The sequence below is a fragment of the Nomascus leucogenys genome, chromosome 21 (assembly GCF_006542625.1).
Source record: "Nomascus leucogenys isolate Asia chromosome 21, Asia_NLE_v1, whole genome shotgun sequence".
NCBI lineage: Eukaryota > Metazoa > Chordata > Mammalia > Primates > Hylobatidae > Nomascus > Nomascus leucogenys.
Genome location: NC_044401.1, coordinates 53,723,675 through 53,751,505, shown reverse-complemented (window position 1 = coordinate 53,751,505; position 27,831 = coordinate 53,723,675). Strand labels below are relative to the sequence as shown.

The 27,831-nt window shown below is 45.5% G+C and overlaps 1 protein-coding gene across 3 annotated transcripts in view; it reads left to right on the top strand.

Moving 5' to 3' along the window:
• The window catches only part of ATG7 (autophagy related 7), a 279,185-nt gene that overhangs the window by 220,826 nt on the left and 30,528 nt on the right, over nt 1–27,831 (top strand). For 2 of the 3 annotated variants that reach the window (XM_030801773.1, XM_030801774.1), the window contains exon 19: nt 14,904–15,299. The exons of the other annotated variant lie outside the window; for it this stretch is intronic. In XM_030801773.1, the coding sequence (XP_030657633.1) occupies nt 14,904–15,041 (138 nt within the window). In that variant the 3' untranslated portion in view covers nt 15,042–15,299. Of the gene's footprint in view, nt 1–14,903; nt 15,300–27,831 lie in introns of those variants that run through there. 3 annotated transcript variants of the gene reach the window in all.

The following is a 27,831-nucleotide window of genomic DNA, read 5'->3' as shown; positions in this document are numbered from 1 at the left end:
AATCCCTGAATGGGTTCGCTGACCTGTAAGGAGCAGTGGGAGGTGGAGATTGCTTGCATAAACTCATTGAGGGAAGTGATCCTGCAAGTTTCCCAAGGATAAGAGAATGTTTTCCTTCCCTCCCTTCCTTTCTACTCTCCGTCCTCCCCTACTCTTGAAACAACCCCATCCTACCTACCATAGCACAAGCTGTAATACCAAGTTGCTCTTCTCTGAGGGCTGCTGAGGCTGGGACTTTGTGTCCTTGCTGGACCAGTGCATTAGGGACTATCAAAGAGATTACAATAGCCAAGGGCCGTTTAAAGAAACCAGAGAATGCCTGCATGACTCTTCATGAAACCCTGACATTTAATAATCCCATCACAGGAGGGGGTCCCAAATACTGTCTCATTTGATCTTGTTGTACCCTGTCTGAGTAAAGAATTGAGAATGTTTTATGGGCTAATTCTGTGGGGTGTATTATCATACTTTCTGAAGCTGGAAAAGAAAAATAAAGCTGTTAATACTTGGATCTAAAATAAACAAAAATCCGTAGGCCTTTCCTTATGTCATTTCTTTTTATTATTTTTTATTTTATTTTTTGAGACGGAGTCTCGCTCTGTCACCCAGGCTGGAGGGCAGTGGTGTGATCTCGGCTCACTGCAACCTCTGCTTCAAGTGATTCTCCTGCCTCAGCCTCCCAAGGAGCTGGGATTATAGGCGTGCACCGCCACACCCAGCTAATTTTTGTATTTTAGTAGACACGGGGTTTCACCATGTTGGCCAGGCTGATCTCAAACTCATCAACTCAAGTGATCCGCTTGCCTCGGCCTCCCAAAGTGCTGGGATTACAGGAGTGAGCCACCACGCCCAGCCCCTAATGTCATTTCTGATGAAAACTTTATTGTGTATTTCTCATGTTTGTAATTATTTCAGGTTCAAAATATGTTATTCTGGCCAGGCACGGTGGCTCATGCCTGTAATCTCAGTGCTTTGGGAGGCCAAGGTGGGTGTATCATTTGAGGTCAGGAGTTTGAGACCAGCCTGGTCAACATGGTGAAACCCCGTCTGTACTAAAAATACTATATCTATATCTATATATATATAGATATATCTATAGATATAGATAGATATATGTATAGATATATATCTAGATAGATATATCTATATATATATATTTAGCCAGGCGTGGTGGGTGCCTGTAATACCAGCTACTCAGGAGGGCAGGAGAATTGCTTGTACCTGGGACGTGGAGGTTGCAGTGAGCCAAGATCACACCACTGAACTCCAGCCTGGGTGACAGAGTGAGACTCCATCAAAAAAAAAAAAAAAAAAAAAAAAAAAAAAAAAAAAAAAAATTGTCCCTCTATTTCCCCTGATTTTCCATAGTCTTTACCCTATCTCACTTGGATGTTATTCTATCTTAATGCAACTCATACAGTGCTTGTCTAGTCCCTCAAGATACGAAGCAGATCAGTTACTTAATTTTCATTTTAAATGTTGTTTGTGAGCCATTGTCGAAGGGCAACTGTGTTCGGAATTGGTGGGTTCTTGGTCTCACTGACTTCAAGTATGAAGCCGCGGACCCTCGCGGTGAGTGTTACAGCTCTTAAGGTGGCGCATCCGGAGTTTGTTCCTTCTGATGTTCGGATGTGTTCGGAGTTTCTTCCTTCTGGTGGGTTCGTGGTCTCGCTGGCTCAGGAGTGAAGCTGCAGACCTTCGCGGTGAGTGTTACAGTTCTTAAGGCGGCGCGTCTGGAGTTGTTCATTCCTCCTGGTGGGCTGGTGGTCTCGCTGGCTTCAGGAGTGAAGCAGCAGACCTTCGCGGTGAGTGTTACAGTTCATTAAAGCAGTGTGGACCCAAAAAGTGAGCAGTAGCAACATTTATTGCAAAGAGCGAAAGAACAAAGCTTCCGCAGCATGGAAGGGGACCCCCAGCAGGTTGCCACTGCTGGCTCGGGCAGCCTGCTTTTATTCTCTTATCTGGCCCCACCCACATCCTGCTGATTGGTAGAGCCCAGTGGTCAGTTTTGACAGGGCGCTGATTGGTGCGTTTACCATCCCTGAGCTAGACATAGAAGTTCTCCACGTCCCCATCAGATCAGTTAGATACAGAGTATCAACACAAAGGTTCTCCAAGGCCCCACCCGGGGAAGCCAGATACAGAGTGTTGATTGGTGCATTCACAAACCCTGAGCTAGACACAGGGTGCTGATTGGTGTATTTACAATCCCTGAGCTAGACATAAAGGCTCTCCACATCTCCACTGGACTCCAGAGCCCAGCTGGCTTCACCCAGTGGATCCTGCACCAGGGCTGCAGGTGGAGCTGCCTGCCAGTCCTGTGCCGTGCACTCGCACTCCTCAGCCCTTGGGTGGTCGATGGGACTGGGCGCCGTGGAGCAGGGGGTGGCGCTCGTCCGGGAGGCTCGGGGTGCACAGGAGCCCATGGAGGGGGTGGGAGGCTCGGGCATGGCGGGCTGCAGGTCCCGAGCCCTGCCCCGTGGGAAGGCAGCTAAGGCCCGGTGAGAAATCGAGCGCAGCGCCAGTGGGCTGGCACTGCTGGGGGACCCAGTACACCTTCCACAGCTGCTGGCCCAGGTGCTAAGCCCCTCATTGCCTGGGGCAGGCAGGGCCTGCTGGCTGCTCTGAGTGAGGGGCCTGCCAAGCCCACGCCCACTCGGAACTCCAGCTGGCCCGCAAGCGCTGCGCACAGCCCCGGTTCCCGATTGTGCCTCTCCCTCCACACCTCCCTGCAAGCTGAGGGAGCCAGCTCCTGCCTTGGCCAGCCCAGAAAGGGGCTCCCACAGTGCAGCGGTGGGCTGAAGGACTCCTCAAGTGCCACCAAAGTGGGAGCCCAGGCAGAGGAGGCGCTGAGAGCGAGCGAGGGCTGTGAGGACTGCCAGCATGTTGTCACTTCTCACAACTTTGGTACATGAGGCTGGTTTTAGTTTCCCATGTCTCTGCCAATATTCTCATCTGCTGTATACATTCACTGCTATTATAATAGTTTACAGGAGCCCAAATTATGATATTTTAATAATATAGAGTCCTTTGTTGACATAAATGGTTCACGAAAGTTGAAATGAAATATTAAAGCCACAATTTTGGTTCTACTTATCATTGCATGGAAAAGACTGGACCTGACTCGTCGGGTAGACGTGAGCCTTCTTTGGAGACTTAATATTTCTTTGCATCACAAGTCATTGAGTCCTCATTTTAAGAGTGAGGTTGAGGGCCAGCACCCTCTTTGGTGGTCAAATTAGAATTCAACCCCATCTCTCCTGACTCTCTATCCAGTATTTTTCCTCCTATTCCATGAAACCCCTGTATATATACACACATATACATACATACATAATGTACATAACCCACCTCTTTCTCTAGAATTGAGGCTGTAGTCTCCAAGCAGAATTTCCAAAAATTTGATTCCAGTGTGCCCCTATTAGAATTCCAAAACAGCAATCTTCCCAGCACAATCAAGGGACACAATTCCTGCTATCTGGGATGATATTTTTGGCAGCTTTGCAGTGCAGTCCCCTGTATGGCACTGCTGCTGAAGAAGGGGGCAGGCAGCTACTCTGTATTGTCATAGGCTTTTGCTGTGTTGGTGAATGGCTTTTTTCAGGTGTTATAATTTCCTTCACTTGCTATATGGGCCACCTGCCTCTACCTTCTCATTCCTCCAATCCATCCAGCACCTCCGCTAGGATTAATCTTCCAAAAACATTGGTTTTTACCGTGTCACTCCTGTGACCAAACCCCTCCCCACTGCTACCAGATTAAACTCCTCAGCTGGTCCTCCAAGACCTGCTGGCTAGACTGGTGAGGCCAGGTGTCCTCACCAGTGTCCTCACGGACTCCAGAAGAGGCTGTGTTAATTCCAATCCTCTTTTTCCTCTTTTCCCTTCTAAGTGCTCTTTCTCCTTTCTGTGGGTCAGTCCTTCATACCACACAGGGGCCAGGTCCATCCCACTTGTTTGACTCTGTCCTAGGCTGGGCTCCAGGCCAACTGTGCTCCTCCTCTCTGGACTCCTGAAATGGCTGCTGATCCTAGGAGAGTGTATGAGCCTAACTGTTCACATCCTCATTGATCACTGCCATGACTTCTGGTCTCTGAGTTCAGCTGTGTGCGCCTGCAGAACAAGTTCTCAAACCTGCTTGGTCCCTGATGCTCCTGGAGTCTCAGGAATTACTCCACAGAGCCCTAAAAAGAAAAAACAGTCCATAGCAATTCCATTTATTAAGCAGTTAGGACCAAACAATTTCATAGGTAATTATGTCCTAACAATTTAGTAGCCACTTGAAAAACTGCACACAAATTGAAAGAAAATATAATCATTTTATTCTGAAATAACCACAGTTATTTATTAATGGGCTGTGTGCTCCTTTTGGGGACTACACAGCTTCCCAAACCTTGAAATCAGATGAGACATTGCCACATTCCTTTCCTGTTCTACATTTCTTTCTATTGTGTGAAAACCCTGTCCTGGGTTTTCACACAATACTTGCTCTTATGAAACGACTGCCAAAAACCCAGTTTTCCAAAGATATGAGATCATCAGAAGAAATGCAGATTGAACTAATGTTGAAGCTGTGACCCACCTTGATCTAGCGGTTTGTGCAGTGCCTGACAGATGTTAGTATCATGTTGCTTTCCTTGAAAATCTAAAATGTGTCCAGGCACTGTGGCTCATGCCTATAATCCCAGCACTTTGGGAGGCCGAGGAGGGCGGATCACCTGAGGTCAGGAGTTCGAGACCAGCCTGGCTAACATGGTGAAACCCCGTTTCTACTAAAAATAAAAAAATTAGCCAGGCGTGGTGGTGCGCACCTGTAGTCCCAGCTACTCGGGAGGCTGAGGCAGGAGAATCGCTTGAACCGGGAAGGCAGAGGTTGCAGTGAGCCAAGATCGCACCATTACACTCCAGATTGGGCAACAAGAGCGAAACTCCGTCTCAAAAAAAAAAAAAAAAAAAAAAATCCCGTGGTGCAGATTCACTGCAGTGCCCAGGGCACCTCCACACACAGTTCGGGAGCCACAGCGCTAGCTGTTACACAGGTGTAGTATCATACCAGTCTTGTGCATCCCCCAAGGTGCATTGGGCAATGCAGTCCTCATAGTAGGTGGCCAATAAATATTTTATGAGCATCTTAATCCTTATTTCCTGATGGGCCACAAATGCCACAAGTTCAGGAGTGTTCTGAGTTCCCTGGTCCAGCAATAATTCAAATAAAATCCATTTTAACATCTTTTGGGGATACTGTAAAGGAAATATCTGTACTGAGTGGAGGTTGGCTTAGATGACCTTTTAATTCCCTTCCAGGGCTAATGCTCTTTTATTCAGCAGCAACAACATGCAACATAAGGAACAATATGAACACAGTTGTATGGCAGTGGTGAGGATGTAATGTCTCAACCCCCCATGCCAAAATATTAAAAATTTGAATTCTAACATGTAGAATTTGGTTGGAGTAAGGAGGTGGAGACATAAAACTGCTGTTTAATTAATACGATATTAATGCATTAATTGATGAATCTTCTTCCAGTTGCCACAAAAATTGATCATATCGAGTAGGACCAAGAAAACCACAGTAAATGCCAAAAAAGTAGAAGTAACAATAACATATCTGATCACTATGCAATACAACTAAAAAATACAAATTAAAAGTCTAAACTAGAAAATAAAATTCCACCACTGGGAAATTTTAAAACTCCCCTTAGGTCAACAAGGAAATCAAAACCAAAATTCTAGGCCATGTAGAAAATGATGTGAAAGTTATACACGTAAAATTTTTGAGTATAGATAATACAGTGTTTAGGAAAACTCTTCAACTTACGGTTTTTTTGTTTGTTTGTTTGAGACAGAGTTTTGCTTTTGTTGCCCAGGCTGGAGTGCAGTGGCGCAATCTCATCTCACTGCAACCTCCACCTCCCAGGTTCAAGCAATTCTCCTGCCTCAGCCTCCAGAGTAGCTGAGACTACAGGCGTGCGCCACCACACCCAGCTAATTTTTGTATTTTTACTAGAGACGGGGTTTCACCATGTTGGCCAAGATGTTCTCGATCTCCTGACCTTGTGATCTGCCCATCTTGGCCTCCCAAGGTGCTGGGAGTACAGGCGTAAGCCACTGTGCCGCCCAATTTAAGTTTTTGTATAAGTAACAGAAATGAATGAAAATAATAGGGCCGGGCATGGTAGCTCACCCTGGTAATTTCAGCACTTTGGGAGGCCAAGGTGGGAGGATCACTTGAGGCCAGGAGTTCAAGACCAACCTGGGCAACATAGCAAAATCCTGTCTCTACTAAAAATAAAAATTGGCCAGGTATTCTGGTGCATACCTGTAGTCCCAGCTACCTGGGATGCTGAGGTGGGAGGATCACTTGATCCTGGGAGGTTGAGGCTGCAGTGAGCCATGATTGTGCCACTGCACTCAGCCTGGGCAACAGAGTGAGACCCCGTCTGAAAAAAAAAAGAAAATCATAGAAATTTTGTATCACGCTTAGGGAGTTATAAGAGGAACAAGAAAATTAACCCAGGGATATCAGAAAGAAAACCTGAGAAAAGTGCCTAGTATATAAAAAGCAGTTAGTAGATACTAGCAGTTATTATTTGTCAGAAGGATTGAGAAGTTTCTATTTCAGTGGTATTTTTGAGTGGTACAGAAAAATCTACAGTGTTACATTTAGAAAGTAAAGTTCATTTTTGAAACAGTTGAGGAAATTTAAATACGGACTCCATATTATTAATAGATAATGATACTGCATTGATGTTATGATAATGTTATGGTTGTATAGGAAAATGGTTACATAGGAAATTATGTATTATGATTGTATAAGAAATTCCCTTTATTCTCAGGGAATATATGCTGATGTATTCTGAGGTTAAGTATCATGATGTCTGCAATATACTTTTTATTTTTATTTTTTAGACAGAGTCTCCCTCTGTCGCCCAGGCTGGAGTGCAGTGGTGTGATTGTGGCTCACTGCAACCTCCGCCTCCCGGGTTCAAGCAATTCTCCTGCCTCAGCCTCCTGAGTAGCTGGAATTACAGGTGTGTGCCACCACATCTGGGTAATTTTTGTATTTTTAGCAGAGACAGGGTTTCATCATGTTGGCCAGGCCGGTCTAGAACTCCTGACCACAGTTGATCCACCTGCCTCGGCCTCCCAAAGTGCTGGGATTACAGGCGTGAGCCTGGGTTTACTTTTGATCCCTCTTGAAGCTTCCTAAAATGGTAGTAAACATATATACACACATACACACACACATATATGTTTATATATATGTTTGCTGTCATGTAAAATAACAGTAACATATGTCATTTATGTGATATATGGAAAACTCTGAAGGATAATGAGAGAATAAGAGTACAAACAAGAGCAACAAAACTTGTGGAGCCTGAAAAGATGGACAAGAACGTTAAATTCTAAGCCGACCAGTAGAGAAAGCCAGTATTTCCCATAGAGCCTCCTAAAGACTTGGATTTGGGACCATAGATGCATCTGAAAGTGGGAAATATGGGGCTTAAATAGGAGAGTTGGTTGAACTTCTTAAGAAGCAATTAGATCCCCAGGCCCCCACCTTAGCTTTTGCGCAATAGGACAGACAACTGCCCTCTCTTATTCCATTTTGGAAACTGAAAGTTTGCTTTCTGTTAAGGGTAAAACAGGCTTTTGGATTAGGATACACCAGCCAGAGTTGAAAGTAGTGTGTATACCACTGAAAATACGGGATTAAATGAATGTTTACATACCAGATACAGGGGTATCTGAGCTTCTTCCCACACTAGGATCCAACAACAAAGGTGGTAAGGCTCAAATACCTTCCAGGCAGGAGAGTGGGTAATCCTTCTCCAGAGCCTCTGACCAGCTCAAAAGAGCAGTTGTTGGGGGCTCTTTGAATGACAGTCAGCCAGATGACCCTATACTGAAGGCTGTAGTGGACTTCAGACAGCTTTTGAGTACCTTCTCCTTAAGTAGGAGCAGAAACCAAGTATTCCCAGATGTCTAACTCAAAAGAGACTAGACTAAATTTGAAGAAAAAAGACAATGCAAGGAGATAAAAATGTTACATGTCCCAAAAAAATTCCACTATCATTTATGCTCTCAGTAAGAACATATAATATGTACGTATATCTTATCCCTCAGTAAAAGAGATACTACATTCATGAAACAAAAAATGCTATTAAAAATAAAAAGGATATTCAGGCCAGGCGCAGTGGCTTACGTCTGTAATCCCAGCACTTTGGGAGGCTGAGGCGGGCAGAACATGAAGTCAGGAGGTCAAGACCAGCCTGACCAACATGATGAAACCCCATTTCTACTAAAAATACAAAAATCAGCTGGGCATGGTGGCGCGTGCCTGTAATCCCAGCTACTCAGGAGGCTGAAGCAGGAGAATTGCTGGAACCCAGGAGGCGGAGGTTGCAGTGAGCCAAGATCACGCCATTGCACCCCAGCCTGGGCAACAGAGTGAGACTCCATCTCAATTTAAAAAAAAAAAAATTCAAATGATTAAAAGTACTCTTAGAAATTAAATATGCAAGTTTAAAATTCAGTAGAAGGATTGGACAGTGAAATTTAGAATATCTTCCAGAAACTAAGCAAAAAGACAAAGAAATGGAAAATAAGGGAGAAAAGATGAAAAGATGGACCAGGCTAGAAGCAATATCCAAATAATAGAGTTTGTGGAAAGGAAAACATAGAAAACAGGCCAGAAAAAATAAGGAAGAAATTAAAGGCAGTTACCCATAATTGAGAGAAACAAATGTCTCCATTGGGAGAGTCTACCAACTGCCCAGAATAGTAGATGAGACTAGACCAACACTAAGGTTCATCATAGTGAATTTGAAAACAGTGGGAACAAAAGACAGTCTGGGGGGAGGGGGAAAAAAAGGTTATATACAAAGAATAAAAAATCAGAGTTGTTTTTAGACTTCTGAATAACTACACTGGAAACCGGAAATCAATGCAACAACAGTTTCAAACAATAAAGGGAAATTATATCTAATCTACAAGTCTGTATCAAGCCAAACCATTCATTGAATATGAACATAGAATAGATACTTTCACATACACAAGATCAGATAAACAAAACATTTGCCTCCTATTCACCCTATGCAAACCATTGGGGGATGAACTCCAGAAAAGTAAGAGTAACCAAGAAAGGGAAAGAGGTGGAATACAGGGAATGGGAGATCCCACAAAGGAGAGATTGAAAGGCATCCTCAAAACAGTAGCGCGAAGGGAAGCCTGGGGTGGCAGCTGGGCCTGAAGCACTGAGGACGACTAGAACAGACTGGATCAGGCCAGAGGGCTCGAGGACAGATTGTGTTAAGATGAAATGGCTTGAATACCTAATGTGTCTGACATTTATTTAGGAGGTTTAGACAGTTGTCAGAGAGTTTGTGATTAAATTATTGATAAGTACATAGAGACAAAGTAGAACAACAGAAAAGACAGTTGTTAATTCCAGGGAAAACAATGTTGTACAAGAAAGAATAAGTAATCCTAGTATATTACATGGCTTACCTAGATACAGCAATTAAACAGTCAAAATAATATCAACACTGGATGTAGATCTAACCAAAATTATAGTATAATTATGTTGAAATGGTGGAAAGATAGGGAGGCAAGAGTTTGCCATGACAGGGGTAAGGGGGCTCACAGCAGTGAAAGAGCCAAATCCTCATTTACTGAGCAAAATGGGAAATACATGTAATGCCTAAACCTGAAAAGGTTGAGAAGTCAAGAGGTAACAATATAAGCACGTTATTTTAACATACAGAGGTAACTAAGTATCAGGTAAGTTTCTACGGAGTATAGTATGGAAGCTGGGAGCCTGTTAATTTTCATAACAAGCCTTGGAATTATTTGGCTCTTTAAACTATGTTCATACATAATTTTACTCAAGTGAAAACGTTTTAAAAAGAACAAACAAAGGTGCTATGAGAATGGGCAGACTGGGTTTTTAAAGGATGAGTAGGAGTTCTGTAGGCCTAGGGAATGGAGGAGTGTGTGCGCAGGTAGAGAAAAGAAGACTAGCAGTAAGCCAGGTGTAGCCTGGCTCTAAGGAAGCTTGGGATGTAGGATGTAGTCACACTTAAGTATATGGGCTTTTCTCCCTTCGGTGTCTGTGTTTAGAATTGAAGACATGGACCTTTTGTTACTGATAAAATTATAACCTATTACTATTTTTGGTTATTGTTTTAACATAACATTATTCTTTGAATTGATCTCAAAAAGAGGAAAATGAGAGGTCACTGAAATGACCCTGACAGTAAAATTTGCTAAAAAGTAGCGTCCTTTACAAGTCCTTACCTCAGACCGCAAAAGAGTCTTCTAAAGACCACTTTCAGCCATCAAGGGTCCTTGCAAGTCAGTGACACCACAGGAAATGGGAACCTTGCCAAGAATTAGGGAAATTCAGGTGTCTGCAAGTCCCTAAACCCTAGGGCCAAAAAAAAGGATTTGGCAGATGTTTGTGTGTCCTGGAGGCAGATGGATGAAAGTATCAGTAGGCTCCGTGGCTTAAGTGCTAGTCAGTGCTCACCATTGGTCTTTTGCAGTCTTGTCACTTCTGACTGTCTGGAGGCATTCAGAGAGCTGAAAGGTACACAGTGCAGTGGTAACATCTGGAATTGACCCTGGCTCCACCATCTTCATGATTAGTAAAGTCACCAGGCCCCTTTGAGAGCAAGATCGAGGCAGTCACAGTCCCAGGGGCATTATGAGTATCACGTAAAGTCATGTATTCATATATGGGAATGCTTTGTAAATAGAACATTTCTGTATAAATCTTGCTTTCGGTTAGTGAGTTTGTGTATTTTTTGAGTTGGTCTCTCTATAAATGTGCCTTCTTTCCCTAGTACATTTATTATTACTGAGTCCAGGTAGGTTTGTGTATTAGTTAAGGTATAGGCTAAGGTACTATAATAGACTCTAAAATATCACAGTTTAAACATGATAGAAATTTGTTTCTCCAGGTAACAGTCTAGAGCTGCACCATCCAGTGCAGTGGCCACTAAACACATTTGACTATTTAAATGTAATTCGAGCAAAATAAAAAGTTAACTGCCTCAGTTGTACTGGCCGCATTTCAAGTGCTTAGTAGCCTCTTGGCTAGAGGCTACTGTATTGGACAGCACAGATAAAACATTTTCATCATTGGTAGGTGTGGTCATCCTATGTGCTCATGCCTATCAGCACTTTGGGAGAGGAGACCAAGGTGGGCAGATCACTTGAGGTCAGGAGTTTGAGACCAGCCTGGTCAACATGGTGAAACCCCATCTCTACTAAAACAAACAAACAAACAAAAAAAACCCCAAAAATTAGCTGGGCGTGGTGGCAGGTGCCTGTAATCCCAGCTACTCAGGAGGCTGAGGCAGGACAATCACTTGAACCCAGGAGGCAGAGGTTGTGGTGAGCTGAGGTTGTGCCACTGCACTCCAGCCTGAATGGCAGAGCGAGACTCTGTCTGAAAACAAAAAAACAAACAAAAAAATGCTTCCATCATCACAGAAAGTTCTGCTGGGCAGCCCTGGTCTAGAGGAGGGGTCTAGAACTTGATGGGTGCTCTGCTCTACAAGGTTATCCACAGGCCTGAGTTTCCTAAATATTATTGCTCTGCCATTCCCTAGGTAAGGATTCACAGCATTTTTTGTGCCATGGATCCCTTTACAGAGTGACAAAGCCTAGGGACCACTTCACAGACTAATGCTTTTAAATGTGCAAAATCACGCTGGGCGCAGTGGCTCATGCCTGTAATCCCAGCACTTTGGGAGGCTGAGGCAGGCAGATCACTTGAGGTCAGGAGTTTGAGAACAGCCAGGCCTCAAATAGTGAAACCTCACCTCTACTAAAAATACAAAAATTAGCCAGGTGAGGTGGCACACACCTGTAGTGCCAGCTACTCAGGAGGCTGAGGCAGGAGAATCACTTGAACCCAGGAGGTGGAGGTTTCAGTGAGCTAAGATCACACCACTGCACTCCAGCCTGAGAGACAGAGTGAGACTCCATCTCAAAATAAGTAAATAAAAATTTTGTTTAAATGTGTAAAATAAAACAGAGTTACAAAGGAAATTAATTATGTTAAAATACATTTATCAAAGTATTTAAAAAACCCAAAACTTATGACATAGTAATATGTACTTTATTAATACATCAAATAATGATCTCGTGTCAATTCTAAAGGCTATTGTAATTCCAAAGTAGTGATGAGTATTTGTGATATTTCAAGACAATCCATAAGTATAATGTGATATGAAAATACCTATAATTTCTGTTATTGACAGAGTCATGGACACTGCTAATAATGTGGTTTGTTCCCTCCATTGTAACATTATAACTGAAGGAAATGCTAAAGTTATCGGTGTGTGTGTGTTTTTTTTTTTTTGTCCTTCCAAATTTAAAGACCAGTGAATTCTATTCATGGACTCCTTGAGGGTCTGAGGACCCCAGGGTTAAGAAGCCCTGCTGGGAATTATCAAAGCTAGCCCAGCAATTTTAAGTCCACACTCTAGATGTGGGAAGGAAGAGAGGAAATGGAAGGCAACCATTTCCTGCTTAAAGGACTGGACCTGGCAGTTGCTCATATCCCATCTCATTGGCCAACATTAGTCACATGAGGTGTAAGGCATGCTGGGAAACACAGTCTGTAGTTGGACAACCCTGAACCTTGCTGGTAATTAAAAAAAAACAAAACAAAACAAAACTGGGAGAGTTCCATCAGTAAAAGGAAGAAGGGAAGAATGGCTATTAGGATAAACAACAGCCTCTACCACAGCTTGGCTCATCTCTATGGAATTAAAACAAAAGTGTTTTTTCAAAAATGTGCTGTTTACTCTCTGACACTTTGTATACCTTCAGGTCTACAGCAGATGTCAACAGGAAGCATTTCACTCTTACTAGCTATGGACAGGCCCCTATGGTGGTGCCAGTTTGTGAGGCACACGGTGTCTAAGGTGGGGGTGTCCAATCTTTTGGCTTCCCTGAGCCACATTGGAAGAATAATTACCTTGGGCCACACATAAAATACACTAACACTAACGATAGCTGATGAGCTTAAAAAAAAAAAAAAAAAAAAAAAAAAACTCATACTGTTGTAAGAAAGTTTACAAATTTGTGTTGGGCTGCATTCAAAGCCATCCTGGGCCACATGCATGTGGCCACATGTAGACAAGCTTGGTCTAAGGGATATAGCTTTATTTTTTAAATAAGAGACAGAGTCTTGCTCTGTGGCCCAGGCTGGAATGCAGTGGCCTGATCACTGCCTACTACAAATTCCTGGGCTCAGGTGATCCTCCTGCTTCAGCCTCCCAAGTAGCTGGGGCACCACCATGCCTACTAATATTATTTTCTTGTAACGAGACAGTGTCTCACCGTTTTGCCCAAGCTGGTCTCCAACTCCTGGGCTCAAGTGATCCTCCTATCTTGCTTTCCCAAAGCGCTGGGAATACAGGTGTCAGCTGCCATGCACGGCCCTATGTAGCCTATTTTGAACTAATAATCCTCAGTTCTGTGCCTGTAGTTGCTGACAGAGCCAACACTTCACAAGTGTTGGCTTCTGAAGTGTGTTTGTCTCTTGCTTAAAGCAAACTCGGTACAACGTGATCTGCACTTACAAAACTAATAACAAATTAATAACAAATTAGGTCTCTGCTCCTGTTACCAGTGACCAATATTCTATGTGCAAGAGAGCGTAAGTAGAAGGAGACAGACTTTTTCCAAACAAACAGATCCCTTGAGCAAATGCCCTTTAAAGTTTAAAATAACAACCCCCTTGAGTTGTGCAGGCCTTTAACTTTTCAGAGAGCTTTAAGTACCTTAACTCTTCTTATTTTATTAAAACACCCAGGTCATGGGTTGGTTTTTTTTCTTTCCAAGTTAGTTAAATAAATAAGCAATTATGACGCTGCACCACATGGCCAACAGCTTTTAGCTTATAAACATAGAGTTTGAAAAGCAGTACTTAGAGGCCAACTTGGTTGGCTGCTGCTGGCAGGAGGGAGCAGAGCTGTTCCCGGCCCAGATAACACTTAAAGGGCCAGGCAGGCCCTCATGCATGCACATTTGTCTACATCCAGGGAGTTGGTTTTTTTTCTGATGCAACATGAATTTCAGTGGTTTTTTTTTTTTTTTTTTTTTTTTAAGTGCCAAATTGTGAACTCCTGATGGCCAGACACTTGTGTCTTTATAAGCCTCCACAAAGCCTGGTGCAACTCCTTGTATGTCACAGGCATAGACATGTTTGCTGACAAATTGTTTGTATTTTATGAGCGTTTATAATGGCCTTTTAAGTAAGTGACGTTTTAGAGTTTGCCGAATGAAGGGTGATTTTTATTTAGTCTCAGAGGCACAGTTGTTTGGTGTGGTTGGTTTTTTTTGGCCACCCCTCCCCCAATCTATCTCTAATTTTAAAATGTGATTCACTAGGAAAATATGATTCTGTTAATTGAATTCATTTTAGAGTCAACTTTTCAGGAACCTGTCTATTTCTGTAAAGTGAGAGCCACTTGTAAATGTACCGTTTGGTGCCAGCACTCAAATTTTCCCTGACTCAGTTGCTCCAGTGGCGTTTAAATATCTTCCCATAAATCAGGCAGCCAGTGCTCCATACTTATTTACTGGGTCTTGTGTTTCAGCCCAGGATCCTGATAGTGATCTTGGACGGGTGATATAAATAGACTAGGATTTGCCAATGGCTATTTTTATAAGGGAAGCTTTCTAAGTTGATTTCTTTGAACCCAGAACAACTTCCTCCCTCTGGCTTCCCCTGTTTTCCTCCAAGACTGGGGAGATCCTTTCTTTATTCTGCCCGCCCATCTTCTGCCCCTCCCCCAGCCAGCTGGTGTCTGCAGAAATTAGAAGGAAGGTACGTGCCTGACACAGAGTTGCCTGAAATCGTATATCTTTACCCCCTTTCAGGATCATCTTTCTTTCATCCGGCCCAAGAATGGCACCTTCCCCGCCCATCAGGCCACCTGCACTCAGGAGTTGGCTGCCTGTCCTGAAATAGATCTCTACCAGCTCTCAAGCAGAACAATTCCTTGCATTCATACTTGAATGTATATTTTATGTTATTACCTCTTATTTGTCTTTTTGTAAGTTTGTCCCTACCCCAGTTAAAAAAAAAAAAAAAAAAATCTGAGTTACTGCTACTGAACCAAAGGGCCTCATTTGAGGTCTTCTTTCTCCCCACCCCCTCCTCCATCCCAGTGATACAGATGCTGCCTTGTCTGGTCAGGCCTTCAGGGAGGATGTCCTGACCCCCTCAACCCCCCATCTCCAAAGCTGTCCCCTCGCTCTTTGTGCAACTCCCCGCCCACATCCAGCACAGTAAGCAAGCTGTCAGCTGGGAGAGGCTCGCCTTGGAGGACTGTCCTTTCTTTACATCCTCTCCCCAGGTCTTCATGCTGCAAAACAGCACATTCTCAACATGAAACAAAAATGGATTCTGTTCTCTTTTTCACCTAGTGTTTTTGGCCATACTGTTCTTGGCAGTCAGACTTCCAGGCTTGGGGTAGAATCGATAGCTTAAAAGGTAAATGTTTACACTGGTCAGCAATGTGCCATTTGGCGCCTTGGTGGTGGATAATTTGCCACAGTCTGTGGCTTCACCCGCCCAGTGGCCTTGAGTCTCCTTAACTTTCCAACTAGCCTACCTCCCAGAGGTCCCCCACGCCTGTCTCCCCTCCTTCAGCCAGCCCTGAGGGTCGGGCCCTTTCTCACTTCCTGAACCAAGTACTGGAAGTAGAAGAAACTGGTGTCAGTCTCCGAGTTCCACCCCTGGGTCAAGGGCTCCAGAGCCTGGTGCTGCAGCTTGGCCAAGGGAACCTGAAAACCAGGTCAGCAGTGATGTACATCCACTCTGAGCTTTGGTTCTGACATTGCACAGGATTAATGTTCCATCTTAGATTAACTCTGAAATCAAATGAGGTAATGTATTAGTACTTGTGCGTCTGGAATTGGTGGGTTCTTGGTCTCACTGACTTAAAGAATGAAGCCGAGGACCCTCGCGGTGAGTGTTAGTTCTTAAAGCGGCACATCCGGAGTTGTTCGTTCCTCCCGGTGGGCTCGTGGTCTCGCTGGCTTCAGGAGTGAAGCTGCAGACCTTCGCAGTGAGTGTTACAGCTCATAAAGGCAGTGTGGACCCGAAGAGTGAGCAGTAGCAAGATTTATTGCAAAGAGCGAAAGAACAAAGCTTCCACAGTGTGGAAGGGGACCGAGTGGGTTGCCCCTGCTGGCTCGGGCAGCCTGCTTTTATTCTCTTATCTGGCCCCACCCACATCCTGCTGATTGGTCCATTTTACAGAGAGCTGATTGGTCCATTTTGACAGATGCTGATTGGTGCGTTTACAATCCCTGAGCTAGACACAAAAGTTCTCCAAGTCCCTACTAGATTAGCTAGACACAGAGTGTGGACACAAAGGTTCTCCAAGTCCCCACCAGAGTAGCTAGATAGAGTGTCGATTGGTGCATTTACAAACCCTGAGCTACACACAGGGTGCTGATGGGTGTGTTTTCAAACCTTGAGCTAGATACAGAGTGCCGATTGGTGTATTTACAATCCTTTAGCTAGACATAAAGGTTCTCCACATCCCCACCAGAGTAGCTAGATACAGAGTGTCGACTGGTGCATTCATAAACTCTGAGCTAGACACAGGGTGCTGATTGGCGTGTTTACAAACCTTGAGCTAGATACAGAGTGCCGATTGGTTTATTTACAATCCCCTAGCTAGACATAAAGGTTCTCCAAGTCCCCACCAGACTCAGGAGCCCAGCTGGCTTCACCCAGTGGATCCCGCACCGGGGCCGCAGGTGGAGCTGCCTGCCACTCCCGTGCTGTGCGCCCACACTCCTCAGCCCTTGGGTGGTTGATGGGACTGGGCACCGTGGAGCAGGGGGCGGCGATCGTCGGGGAGACTTGGGCTGCACAGGAGCCCATGGGAGGGGGAGGCTCAGGCATGGTGGGCTGCAGGTCCCGAGCCTTGCCCCGCGGGGAGGCAGCTAAGGCCTGGCGAGAAATCGAGCGCAGCGCTGGTAGGCCAGCACTGCTGGGGGAGCCAGCACACCCTCCGCAGCCGCTGGCCCGGGTGCTAAGCCCCTCATTGCCCAGGGCCGGCAGGGCTGGCCGGCAGCTCCGAGTGCGGGGCCCACCAAGCCCACGCCCACCTGGAACTCCAGCCGGCCCACAAGCGCCGCGCAGCCCCAGTTCCCGCTTGCACCTCTCCCTCCACACCTCCCTGCAAGCTGAGGGAGCCGCTCCAACCTTGGCCAGCCCAGAAAGGGGCTCCCACAGTGCAGTGGTGGGCTGAAGGGCTCCTCAAGTGCTGCCAAAGTGGGAGCCCAGGCAGAGGAGGCGCCGAGAGTGAGCGGGGGCTGCGAGGGCTGCCAGCACGCTGTCACCCCTCACTTGGAGTGCTTTATGAAAGGTAGAGAGCATAACGACAGCAAGAATAAAAATCGTAGCTGCTGTCTTACGAACATCTACTGTATACTAGGCACTGGGTTTATTTTATCTTTGTTTGAGGCAGGATCTTGCTGTGTCACCACTGTGCAGCCTTGATATCCTACGCTCAAGCAGTCCTCCCACCTCAGCCTCCCAAGTAGCTAGAAGAACTATAGCTACTCATGTGCCACCATGCCAAGCTAATTTTGTTTGGTTTTTTAGTAGAGACAAGGTCTCAGCCACTGTGTTTAGCAACACATGACTATCTCATCTAATCCTGATTAAGTACCCTTGAAAATATTAACACCCCTCTTTTATAGGTAAGGAAAGTCAGGCTCAAAAAGATGAAGTAAATGGCCCAGGATGACAAACCCAAGTAAAGTGGTTGAGTCAAGATTTGAATCTGGCCAGTGTGACTTTTAGACCCATGTTCTCATCTACTAAGCAAACTGTTTTCCTTCCCATAATCAGGATTTGCAAGAGAAGCATAATTGACTTTTAAGATAGGCGTTTGCAATTCATTTTCTTGGAATACCCATCTGACCTTCCCTTTTCAGATCAGCAGGCAGTTTCCTGTGCTTAGGCCTCATTCCCCTCTGCAGAAGGAACTCTGGTGATTTTCCCACTGGGAGAGGGAGACATGAGATGTGGCTTCCTGTTCCAGGAAATACCGCCCAGTCTTTTTACCCACCCTCAGTCACCCCATGCACTGACTATGTTAGACATACTCGGTGCATGGTGCCAGCCAGCTCTATGGTGATTCTGCTGGGTAAGCCACTAGCTGTCGAGATGACCAAAGCTCAGAAAGTGCTTGCTGCATTTCTGTTTCTGTTGTTGACAGTGGCCTGATATGCATAGCATACTTAGATAGCTCCACTTTTCAGAGCCTCTGGCAGGTACAAATTAATCAATCCCCTGGCACAGCACAGTGCTAACCACAAGGAGAAAAGAAAGAGAAGTATGTTCCACGCAGGAGAAACTGCCAAGTGCATCTGGTCTAGGTTTTTTTTTGGTTTTTGGAGACAGTCTCGCTCTGTTGCCCAGGCTGGAATGCAGTGGCACGATCTCAGCTCACTGCAACCTCCACCTCCCAGGTTCAAGTGATTCTCCTGCCTCAGCTTCCTGAGTAGCTGGGATTACAGGTGCACACCACCACACCCAGCTAGATTTTGTGTTTTTAGTAGAGACAGGGTTTCACCATGTTGGTCAGGCTAGTCTCGAACTCCTGACCTCATGATCTGCCCGCCTCAGCCTCCCAAAGTGCTGGGATTACAGGTATGAGCCACAGCGCCTGGCCTAGGTTTTAAAATGCTTCGTTCCTGAGATCTGATAGAAGTTTAATTTTAGTTTTAATTCAAGAAAAGGGACACTATAACTCCTGCCACTTTTCAGTGTGTTCATGTCTCAACTGAGAGGTGGTGCAGGCGTTTCTACTCACTGTGTCTCTTGCACGCACGCACACGTGTGTGTGTGTGTGTGTGTATGTATGTATATATTTTTGAGACGCAGTCTTGCTCTGTTGCCCAGGCTGGAGTGCAGTGGCATGATCTTGCCTCACTGCAACCTCCACCTCCCCCGTTCAAACGATTGTCCTGCCTCAGCCACCTGAGTAGCTGGGATTACAGGCCCGTGCCACCACACCCAGCAAATTTTTGTATTTTTAGTAGAGATGGGGTCTTGCTGTGTTGTCCAGGCTGGTCTTGAACTCCTGATTACAGGTGGGATTACAGGCAGGAACCACCGCTGCCAGCCTCAAGTGTATATTGACGAGACATTGTCCCAGGGGTAATGACAGAATTGAAAATGGTGACATGGGGCAGTGGGCTGCACGGCCACATGTATACATTAAGGCTTATAGAACTGTTCTCTCTGTCTCTGATACACATACACATCAGTTTTATCAAATGTGAATTTTTAAAATATTTTCTTTAAGTAAGATGGGCCCTTTTCCTCAGAGAGTATAAGTACAGTTTAATGGGGGATAAGACAATGAGTTCTCTTGCTGGGCTAAAGACAGTCTAAACCACAAGAGAAGTTGAAAAAAGCAGTGCTGTGGGGCTTGAAGCCAGCATGAGATACTGCTGACCACGGGAAGTCTCAGCCTTGATGGTTAGGTAGTGTGTGCTCAAGATCAGGAAGTGTGTGGAAGGGCCAGGTAGAGGCATGGGGGAGGACATACGTTTTGGGAACAGCTCACATTCCTTTTGTTCTTTTTTTTTTTTTAAACATAGGACATAGTTCCTAAGCTGATGTTTGTTGAGCACCAACTCTGTACCAATTTTTATGTTAGTTTCTGGGGACACTGAGATGGAAAGAATGCATCCCCAACTCATCAGGGAAGATATACAGATGGCAAATAAACACATGAAAAGATGTTCCACATCATATGCCCATTCAAATGACTAGATACCACTAAACACCTACTAGAATGGCCAAAATCCAAAACACTGACAACACCAAATGGTGGTGAGAATGTGGAGCAACAGAAACTCTCATTCATTGCTGGTGGGAATGCAAAATGGCACAGCCACTTAAAACTAAACACACTTTTACCATATGATCCAGCAATTGCACTCCTTGAGATTTACCCAAATTAGCTGATAATAGGTCCACACAAAAACCTGCACTTGATGGCTATGGCAGCTTTATTCATAATTGCCAAAACTTGGAAGCAACCAAGATGTCCTTCAGTAGGTGAATGGAGAAATAAACTGTGGTCCATCCAGACAATGAAATATTCCATAATAAAAATAAATAAGCTATCAAGCCATTAAAGACATGGAGAAAGTTTAAATGCATATTACTAACTGAGGCTGGGCACAGTGGCTCACGCCTGTAATCATAACACTTTGGGAGGCTGAGGCGGGTGGATCACTTGAGGTCAGGAATTCGACACCACCCTGGCCAACATGGCGAAACCCTGTCTATACTAAAAATCCACAAATTAGCCGGGTATGGTGGCACATGCCTGTAGTCCCAGCTACTCGGGAGGCTGAGGCAGGAGAATCACTTGAACCTGGGAGGTAGAGGTTTCAGTGAGCTAACCACACTCTAGCCTGGGCGACAGAGCAAGACCCTGTCTCAAAAACAAACATATTACTAAGTGAAAGAAGCCAATCTGAAAAAGGCAGCATACTGAGTAATTCCAACTGTATGACATTCTAGAAAAGGCAAAATTATGGAGGCAAAAATTAGCTGGGCGTGGTGGCATGCGCCTATAGTCCCAGCTACTTGGGAGGCTGAGGCAGGAGAATCGCTTGAATCCAGGAGATGGAGGTTGCAGTGAGTCGAGATTGCGCCACTGCACTCCAGCCTGGGTGACAGAGCCAGACTCCACCTCAAAAAAAAAAAAAAAAACAACAATGATGGAGACACTAAGATCACTGGTTGAGGTTAAGGGAGAGAAGGGGATGAATAGGTAATGCACAGAGGATTTTTGAGGCAGTGAATTAAAAGAAAACTCGACCCCTGTCCTTACGGATCTCTGGTCTAGTTGGAGTCAGCAGACACACAGAGGCCTGCTGAGATGGAGAACGACACCCAGATTCTTCCTCTGTACCCAGAAGAAGCCAGAGGAGGGTACTGCCTGGCCCTGGGAGGCTTCACTAGAGGTTTTCGAGAGGAAGATGCATGTCTAAAGTGTGATGGGAAAGGGCCAGAAAGAGAATGAGGGAAGAACATTCTAAGCCACAGAAATAACACGTGGAAGAGAGCAGAGATGAGAGGAGAAACCATCTGTGACTTAGGTAGCTCAGCAGAGCTGGAGAGAGTCGGGCAATTGAGTTGAAGCACAGGCCAGGGCTGGGCCATGCAAAGCTTTGCCAGCTATACAAGGGTACCGCATGCCGTGGGGAGAACCAGAGTGTTTTTAGCAGGGTGGTGTGATCAGATTCCTATTTCAGAAAGATGGGCACAGTGTGAAGGACGGATTAGGGGTGATCAGGCTGGCTCAAGGAGTCCCGGTCAGAGAGGGCAGGCTAGAAAGAAGTAGACAATTGAATGGATGTTGAAAAGATAGAATGTACAGGCTCTGGTGATTGGTTGGATGGTGAGTGGGAGAGAGGGAGGGGACCAAGGTGCTTCCCTTGGGTCTAGTTTAGATGGGTTGAGGGCGGGGCAGTCAGAGAAAGACTAGTTGTAGAGAGAGGGAGCAGGAAAAGGGAAATAGAGCTAGAAGGTTGATTAGAACCATGCTGTGAGGATACTGAATGCCAAGGTCAAGACTGTATTGAAAAACCTGAGACGAGACTGGGCACAGTGGCTCACGCCTATAATCCCAGGACTTTGGGAGGCCAAGGCGGGTGGATCACAAGGTCAAGAGATGGAGACCAGCTTGGCCAACAATGGTGAAACCCTGTCTCTACTAAAAATACAAAAATTAGCTGGGCGTGGTGGCATGCGCCTATAGTCCCAGCTACTTGGGAGGCTGAGGCAGGAGAATTGCTTGAACACGGGAGATGGAGGTTGCAGTGACCTGAGATCGTGCTACTGTACTCCAGCCTGTCCACAGAGCGAGACTCCCTCTCAAAAAAAAAAGAGAAAAAAGAAAAACCTGGGACAAAACAATCTTAGTGCAGATCACTCTTTGTTACTCTGTTTCTTTGCTGCATCGGACTTTGACCAGAACCTGAGATAGAGATGGACATCTGGGAGTTGTTGGATTCTAGAATAAATGTTTGACAGCCTTTCCCAGAGTGGCCCATACCCAAATTGATAATCGGGATTGTGGAAGCATAGGGAAACACTTGATAGGAGCTGAAAAGCAGTGTACTTTTAAGAGAATACCTTTCACTGAATTTTAGCAATTATTTCTGAAAGTATTGAATTCAACTGGTAAAATAAACAATCTTAATCTCTTATGACCCCAAGTTTCTCAGCTGGTAAATGAAGGAAAAAGACCTGTTGATCTCAGAATTCTCTTGCAGCTCTGCAATTCTAGTGTAATAAAAATTTTCATCAAAATTAAAAAAAAAACCTTATATAAGTAAATATAAAGTCCAGTGCTATTTTTCATTGATCTTCAAACATTTTTTTCCCCAAATTTTAAATCTGAAACACCAACTTGCCAAATTTCCCAGAGTGCAAATCCCCTGACCAGTGAGCTGTTATTATTTGAAAATATTGTGGCCTCTAAAGTTTACTTTATCTTTAAAAAATGTTTTTTTTAACCAGCAAAAGAAATAAAGTTCCATGTTTATGCCAATGAGTTTCCTGAAACTAAGAAAATCTAACCATTATATTGTTTCATGTAAGGAACTTGGGTACTATTATAATCCCCATTTTAATGATGAGGAAATAAATAGGCAAAGGTAATTATTTCAGACTCTGTTTCCTTGACGCAGTATTTCTGGATGGTGAATCTTACTCAGATTTTGTTTTGATGCTATTCTTGGGATTGACTTGAGAAGCACCAGTGGCTGACTCTTTCTTTCTCAGTGCAGAGGGGTAAATTGGGAACAAGCTGTCTTGCTTTCATCATATTATTTGCTGTCATCACGAAAGGCAGGCAGTGAGAGGAGTTTTTTTGTTTTTTTTTTTTTTTGTTTTTTTTTTTTTTTGAGAAGGAGTCTCTGTTGCCCAGGCTGGAGTGCAGTGGCACGATCTCGGCTCACTGCAAGCTGCCCCTCCCGGGTTCACGCCATTCTCCTGCCTCAGCCTCCCAAGTAGCTGGGACCACAGGCACCCGCCACCATGCCCAGCTAATTTTTTTTGCATTTTTAGTAGAGACGGGGTTTCACAGTGTTAGCCAGGATGGTCTCGATCTCCTGACCTTGTGATCCGCCTGCCTCAGCCTCCCAAAGTGCTGGGATTACAGGTGTGAGCCACCATGCCCGGCCGAAAGGAGTTTTTATACTACCTTAAGCATCTTTTGTTTCAAACCAAATCATCTTCACTTTCTCCTTCCCCTCCCCACTTGCAGATAATGACAGATTTTTTGGCATCTTATGGAAATAGCTTTGGGGCCGCCTTCATACAGCTCAAGGCTGTGCTGATGTTGCAGGAGTGAGGGAAGGAGAGATTCCATCCCATCCCCCAGATGGCAGCTGTGTGCTTGAGACTTTTGCACATGAATTTGTTTAATTTTCACCAAGGTCTTGTGAGACAAGGAAACAGGCTCAGAGAATGTCAGTAAACCTACCCAGAGTCACACAGCTAAAAGATGGCAGAGCCAGGATTCGAACCCACTTAGGCAGACCCCAACTCATGCTCCACACCTCGATATGCTCCTCTACCATGAGTGGGCAAGCCCTGGTTTATTAAAACTTCTCCAGCAGTGTTCAAGTAGAGAACTCAAATGTCCGAAAGGCCATTCTCTTCCATTAGTTTATTCACTCAGTAAACAAGTGGAGCTGATACATCTACTTCCCTCCTATTTTGAGGGATATTTTGAGGATTAAAGAGCTATAATTCCGCTTATAGCTCAGCAGTGAGTGTGTGCTAACCAGTAGCTATTATGGCTACTGATGGTGGCTGCCATGCCAGGCACCATACCAGATGGGCTGGGGACATGGGGATGAGGAAGATGCCGTGCTGGCCCTGGAGGAACACACACACAGGCAGCAGAGGAAATGGCCCCACAGCAAACAACAAGTGTGGGTGAAAGCAGGGCCTCAGCACACACATTCTACACTTCTGAGCTCGCCCTGTACCTCACAGCAGCCATTATGGCCACCTCACAAGCTTGGTCTCACAGTCCTCATTCTGTGGGTCTGGGCCTTGGCTTGTCAGTAACCGGCCATGTGTTTGGGAAGTGATTTTTTCCTTCGTTATGTCAGCATTTAATAATAATAAAGAAAAAGTCAGCATTTAGTAGAAGCCGCCCCACACCTCACCCGCTAGCATTCTTCCCTGAGAAGTAGGCACAGTTGGTTGTGAGTCTTCTCCATGGGGCCAACATTCTGCAAACAAGTGAGCATTTCCTTTTACTTAAGGCTGCCTGTTAGCCTCAGGGGAGTAGCAGTTGCTCCAGGCCCCACGCAGGAGCTTGAGAGGGAGAATAGCAGAGTGGACAGCTGTAGACCGTTGAGTTTCCAGTTTCCCCTTCCATGACATGGGGATCATGGTAAAAATGCCTGTCTCGTAGCAATGCTGAGACATAGTTCCAACAGATGACAGATCATGAGATAATACGTGTGTAGCATTTCAGATCAGTAGAGCCCTAGGCAGACACTGGTTGCCATAGGCAGTCATGAGTTGAGAAGGCCAGTGCCACAGGAGCACAGGGGCCTAAGAACGCTGGCCATATGTGCTAGATGCCGACAAAGACCAGGGGAAAGCAGAGTGTGACTGGGACCGGCACAGGAAAGGGTGGCTAAGAGTCACAGAGGGTGACCTCACCTGGACTCATAAACCCAAAGATGAGGGATATGTGGTGATGGAGAAAAAGAGGTGACGTTCTAGGTTGGGGAAAAGGTGCATCACACGGCAGGGCAGGGGGAAGGAGCGAGCCAAGCAAGGGATCTCCTCCTGGTCTGGTGCCAGGGCTGCCGTGGGAGCAGCATGGCCCGGCCAGCCCAGGTAGGGTTTTTTTTTTTTTTTTTTTTAGGACAGAGTCTTGCTTTGTCACCCAGGCTGCAGTGTAGTGGCGCGATACCGGCTCACTGCAAGTTCCGCCTCCTGGGTTCACGCCATTCTCCTGCCTCAGCCTCCCGAGTAGCTGGGACTACAGGCGCCTGCCACCACGCCCGGCTAATTTTTTGTATTTTTAGTAGAGACGGGGTTTCACCATGTTAGCCAGGATGGTCTCGATCTCCCGACCTTGTGATCCTCCTGCCTCAGCCTCCCAAAGTGCTGGGATTACAGGCATGAGCCACCACGCCTGGCCCCAGCCCAGGAAGTTTTGTGGGGAATTTTCCTGACGTGGAATGACTCTAGACTGCCGCTGCTGCCGACAACAATAACAAAGTAGATAGAGCCTACTGGTATTGCACTCAACTCTTTATGCCGTTGGTCCTCACTGCAGTCCTGACGTAGCTACCGTTGTTATCTGCATTTTGCAGAAAGGGACACTAAGGGCCATAGAGTGTTAAGGGACTTGCCCCTAGGTCATCAGCTAATAAGTGACCAAGCCAGGGTTCCGTTTCAGATCTGTCTATACCCAGAACTCAGGCCTTTAACCCAAGCATTACAAGGTTATTCTTTTTTTTTTTTTTTTTTTTTGAGACAGAGTCTTGCTGTCGCCCAGGCTGGAGTGCAATGGCGCGATCTCGGCTCACTGCAGGCTCCGCCCCCCGGGGTTCACGCCATTCTCCTGCCTCAGCCTCCCGAGTAGCTGGGACTACAGGCGCCCACCACCTCGCCCGGCTAATTTTTTGTATTTTTAGTAGAGACGGGGTTTCACTGTGTTAGCCAGGATGGTCTCCATCTCCTGACCTCGTGATCCGCCCGCCTCGGCCTCCCAAAGTGCTGGGATTACAGGCATGAGCCACCGCGCCTGGCCTTACAAGGTTATTCTTGGGAGGAGAATTATATGCCTTCCAAGTGCATTCACCTCCTTTCAGCTAGCTGTGCCCTACTTGGGAACAGCCCTGTGGAAGAGGTAAGTCACCACGCAGAGGCTGACAGATCATGTTGGTGGCGTATCAGGGAACCCTGACACCCTGAAGCTGGGAGAGTAATGTATTTTTAGAACTTCCCACCTTTTGTGCCTTCACTGCTTTCTCCTAACTATAGGTGGGTTTACAGTAATTTGGAGATAATTCTGGGCTTGCTAGGGACACTGGGGAATTCCGGAATAAGCTCATGATTTATTAATGAGATGAGCGAATGAGCCTCATACTGTTCACAGTTCTGCAGGTCGGCTGAGTTAGTCACCAGGACTTAGGCAAGGCCACTGAGACACTCCTGTAAGAAGCTGGACAGAGCTGGGAGGGGCTTGAACCAGAAGGAGTCGTGCCCCAAGGCAGCAGACATAATTATTCCTAGAATTTAGACTAAAATTCTAGAGATCATTTATACCAAAATGGTCTACCCAAAGCTTTCAGTGGGCAATTTCATATGACTGTGAACAATAAATTCAAGTCAACCATAACCTTCAGAATCGCCTGTCAAATGCCCACCCCAGGCCTAGACTGCTTTGAGCTTGTGGTGCAGACTGTGAACATGCACGCTATATTGATTTAGTGTCTGAAGGCTCCCTTTCACAAATTAGTAGACAGCTCTGGATCTAGAACCAAACGTATCTGAGGTCAGGTCCCAGCCCGCCACCTACCAGCCGCGTGACCTCAAGCCACTTGCTTTTCCTCTCTCAGCCCTGTGTTCTCATCTGTAAAATGGACACAGTGATACCTTTTAGGGCTTTTCAGAGGTGCTGATGAAATAGCCTGTACTTTATAAAGTATGTTGTAAATGTTGCTGACATAATTTTGCGTCCTGTAGGAAATGCTTCCTTGGGTGCTTGTATTATAGCCCAACCCAAGTCATTCCTGAGAACATCCCCAGGTTGTAAGGATTAGTCAGAAGTCATGACGACTGTTCTGTATAAATGTTAGGCCTATTAACTAAAATTAGTACCTTTCCATTTCTTCTCTTTCTTGGGCGGGGCAGCGGGGGAGTGCAGGGGAAGGGAAGTAGGGAACGTTCAATTGTGTTTTAAGTAATCCTCGTAAAATTCTTAGCCAAAGATGATCTTGCCCTCCACCTTGGTGACCCACCGCATACGGGGTACATCTATCTGACCTGTCTCTAGACCTAGACAGAAGAAACAGGCAGGATTATTGTTAACTTTTACCACATGTATGACTTGTTCCCGGACAACCCATTCTTCCTTTAGGCAGAGGTGATGTGCAGTGAAGTGTTCGATTTAGAGTGATGGAGAAGTCTGTGCTGCCATTCCTCAGGGAGTCCTAAACGTTGATTTGCCTTTGGGAGGGCTGGGCTTCACGAAAACCTGATTTACGGTGTTGCTCTGGGCCTGATTTCCTTTGCACACTCTGGAGGAAGTGCTCTGGTGATGTTGGCACTGAGCAAGCAACAAAGGTTTTAAAATGTCGGCCCTGGAAACAAAACTGTACCTTGTGATGTTAGAATAATTATACCACACTTGATCTCTGATTACGGCCAAAACAGCAGTTGCTAAATCCAGCTAACATGGAAAAACTAGAAAAAGTGAGGGGAAATCAGCCAAATGCATAGCAAGGGATGGGGAAAGCGGACCTGGAATGGACACAGAATCTTCTGTTTCCACTTGTCTGGTAATAACTGCAACACTTCATGGTCCCCAGCCTCAGCCCCCAGCCCCCAGCCCCCACCCCTTCTTTTCTAGAGCCATTGCGCTCTGCATGTTGACACTAGCTGTGGGAACTCTGTGATTTAAAGTTGAGTTGAAAGAACTGCTTTTATCATTTCAAGTATGCAGCCCCAGGCCAAAACAGGCAAAACAATTTTTTAAAGTCTCAGTTCAAA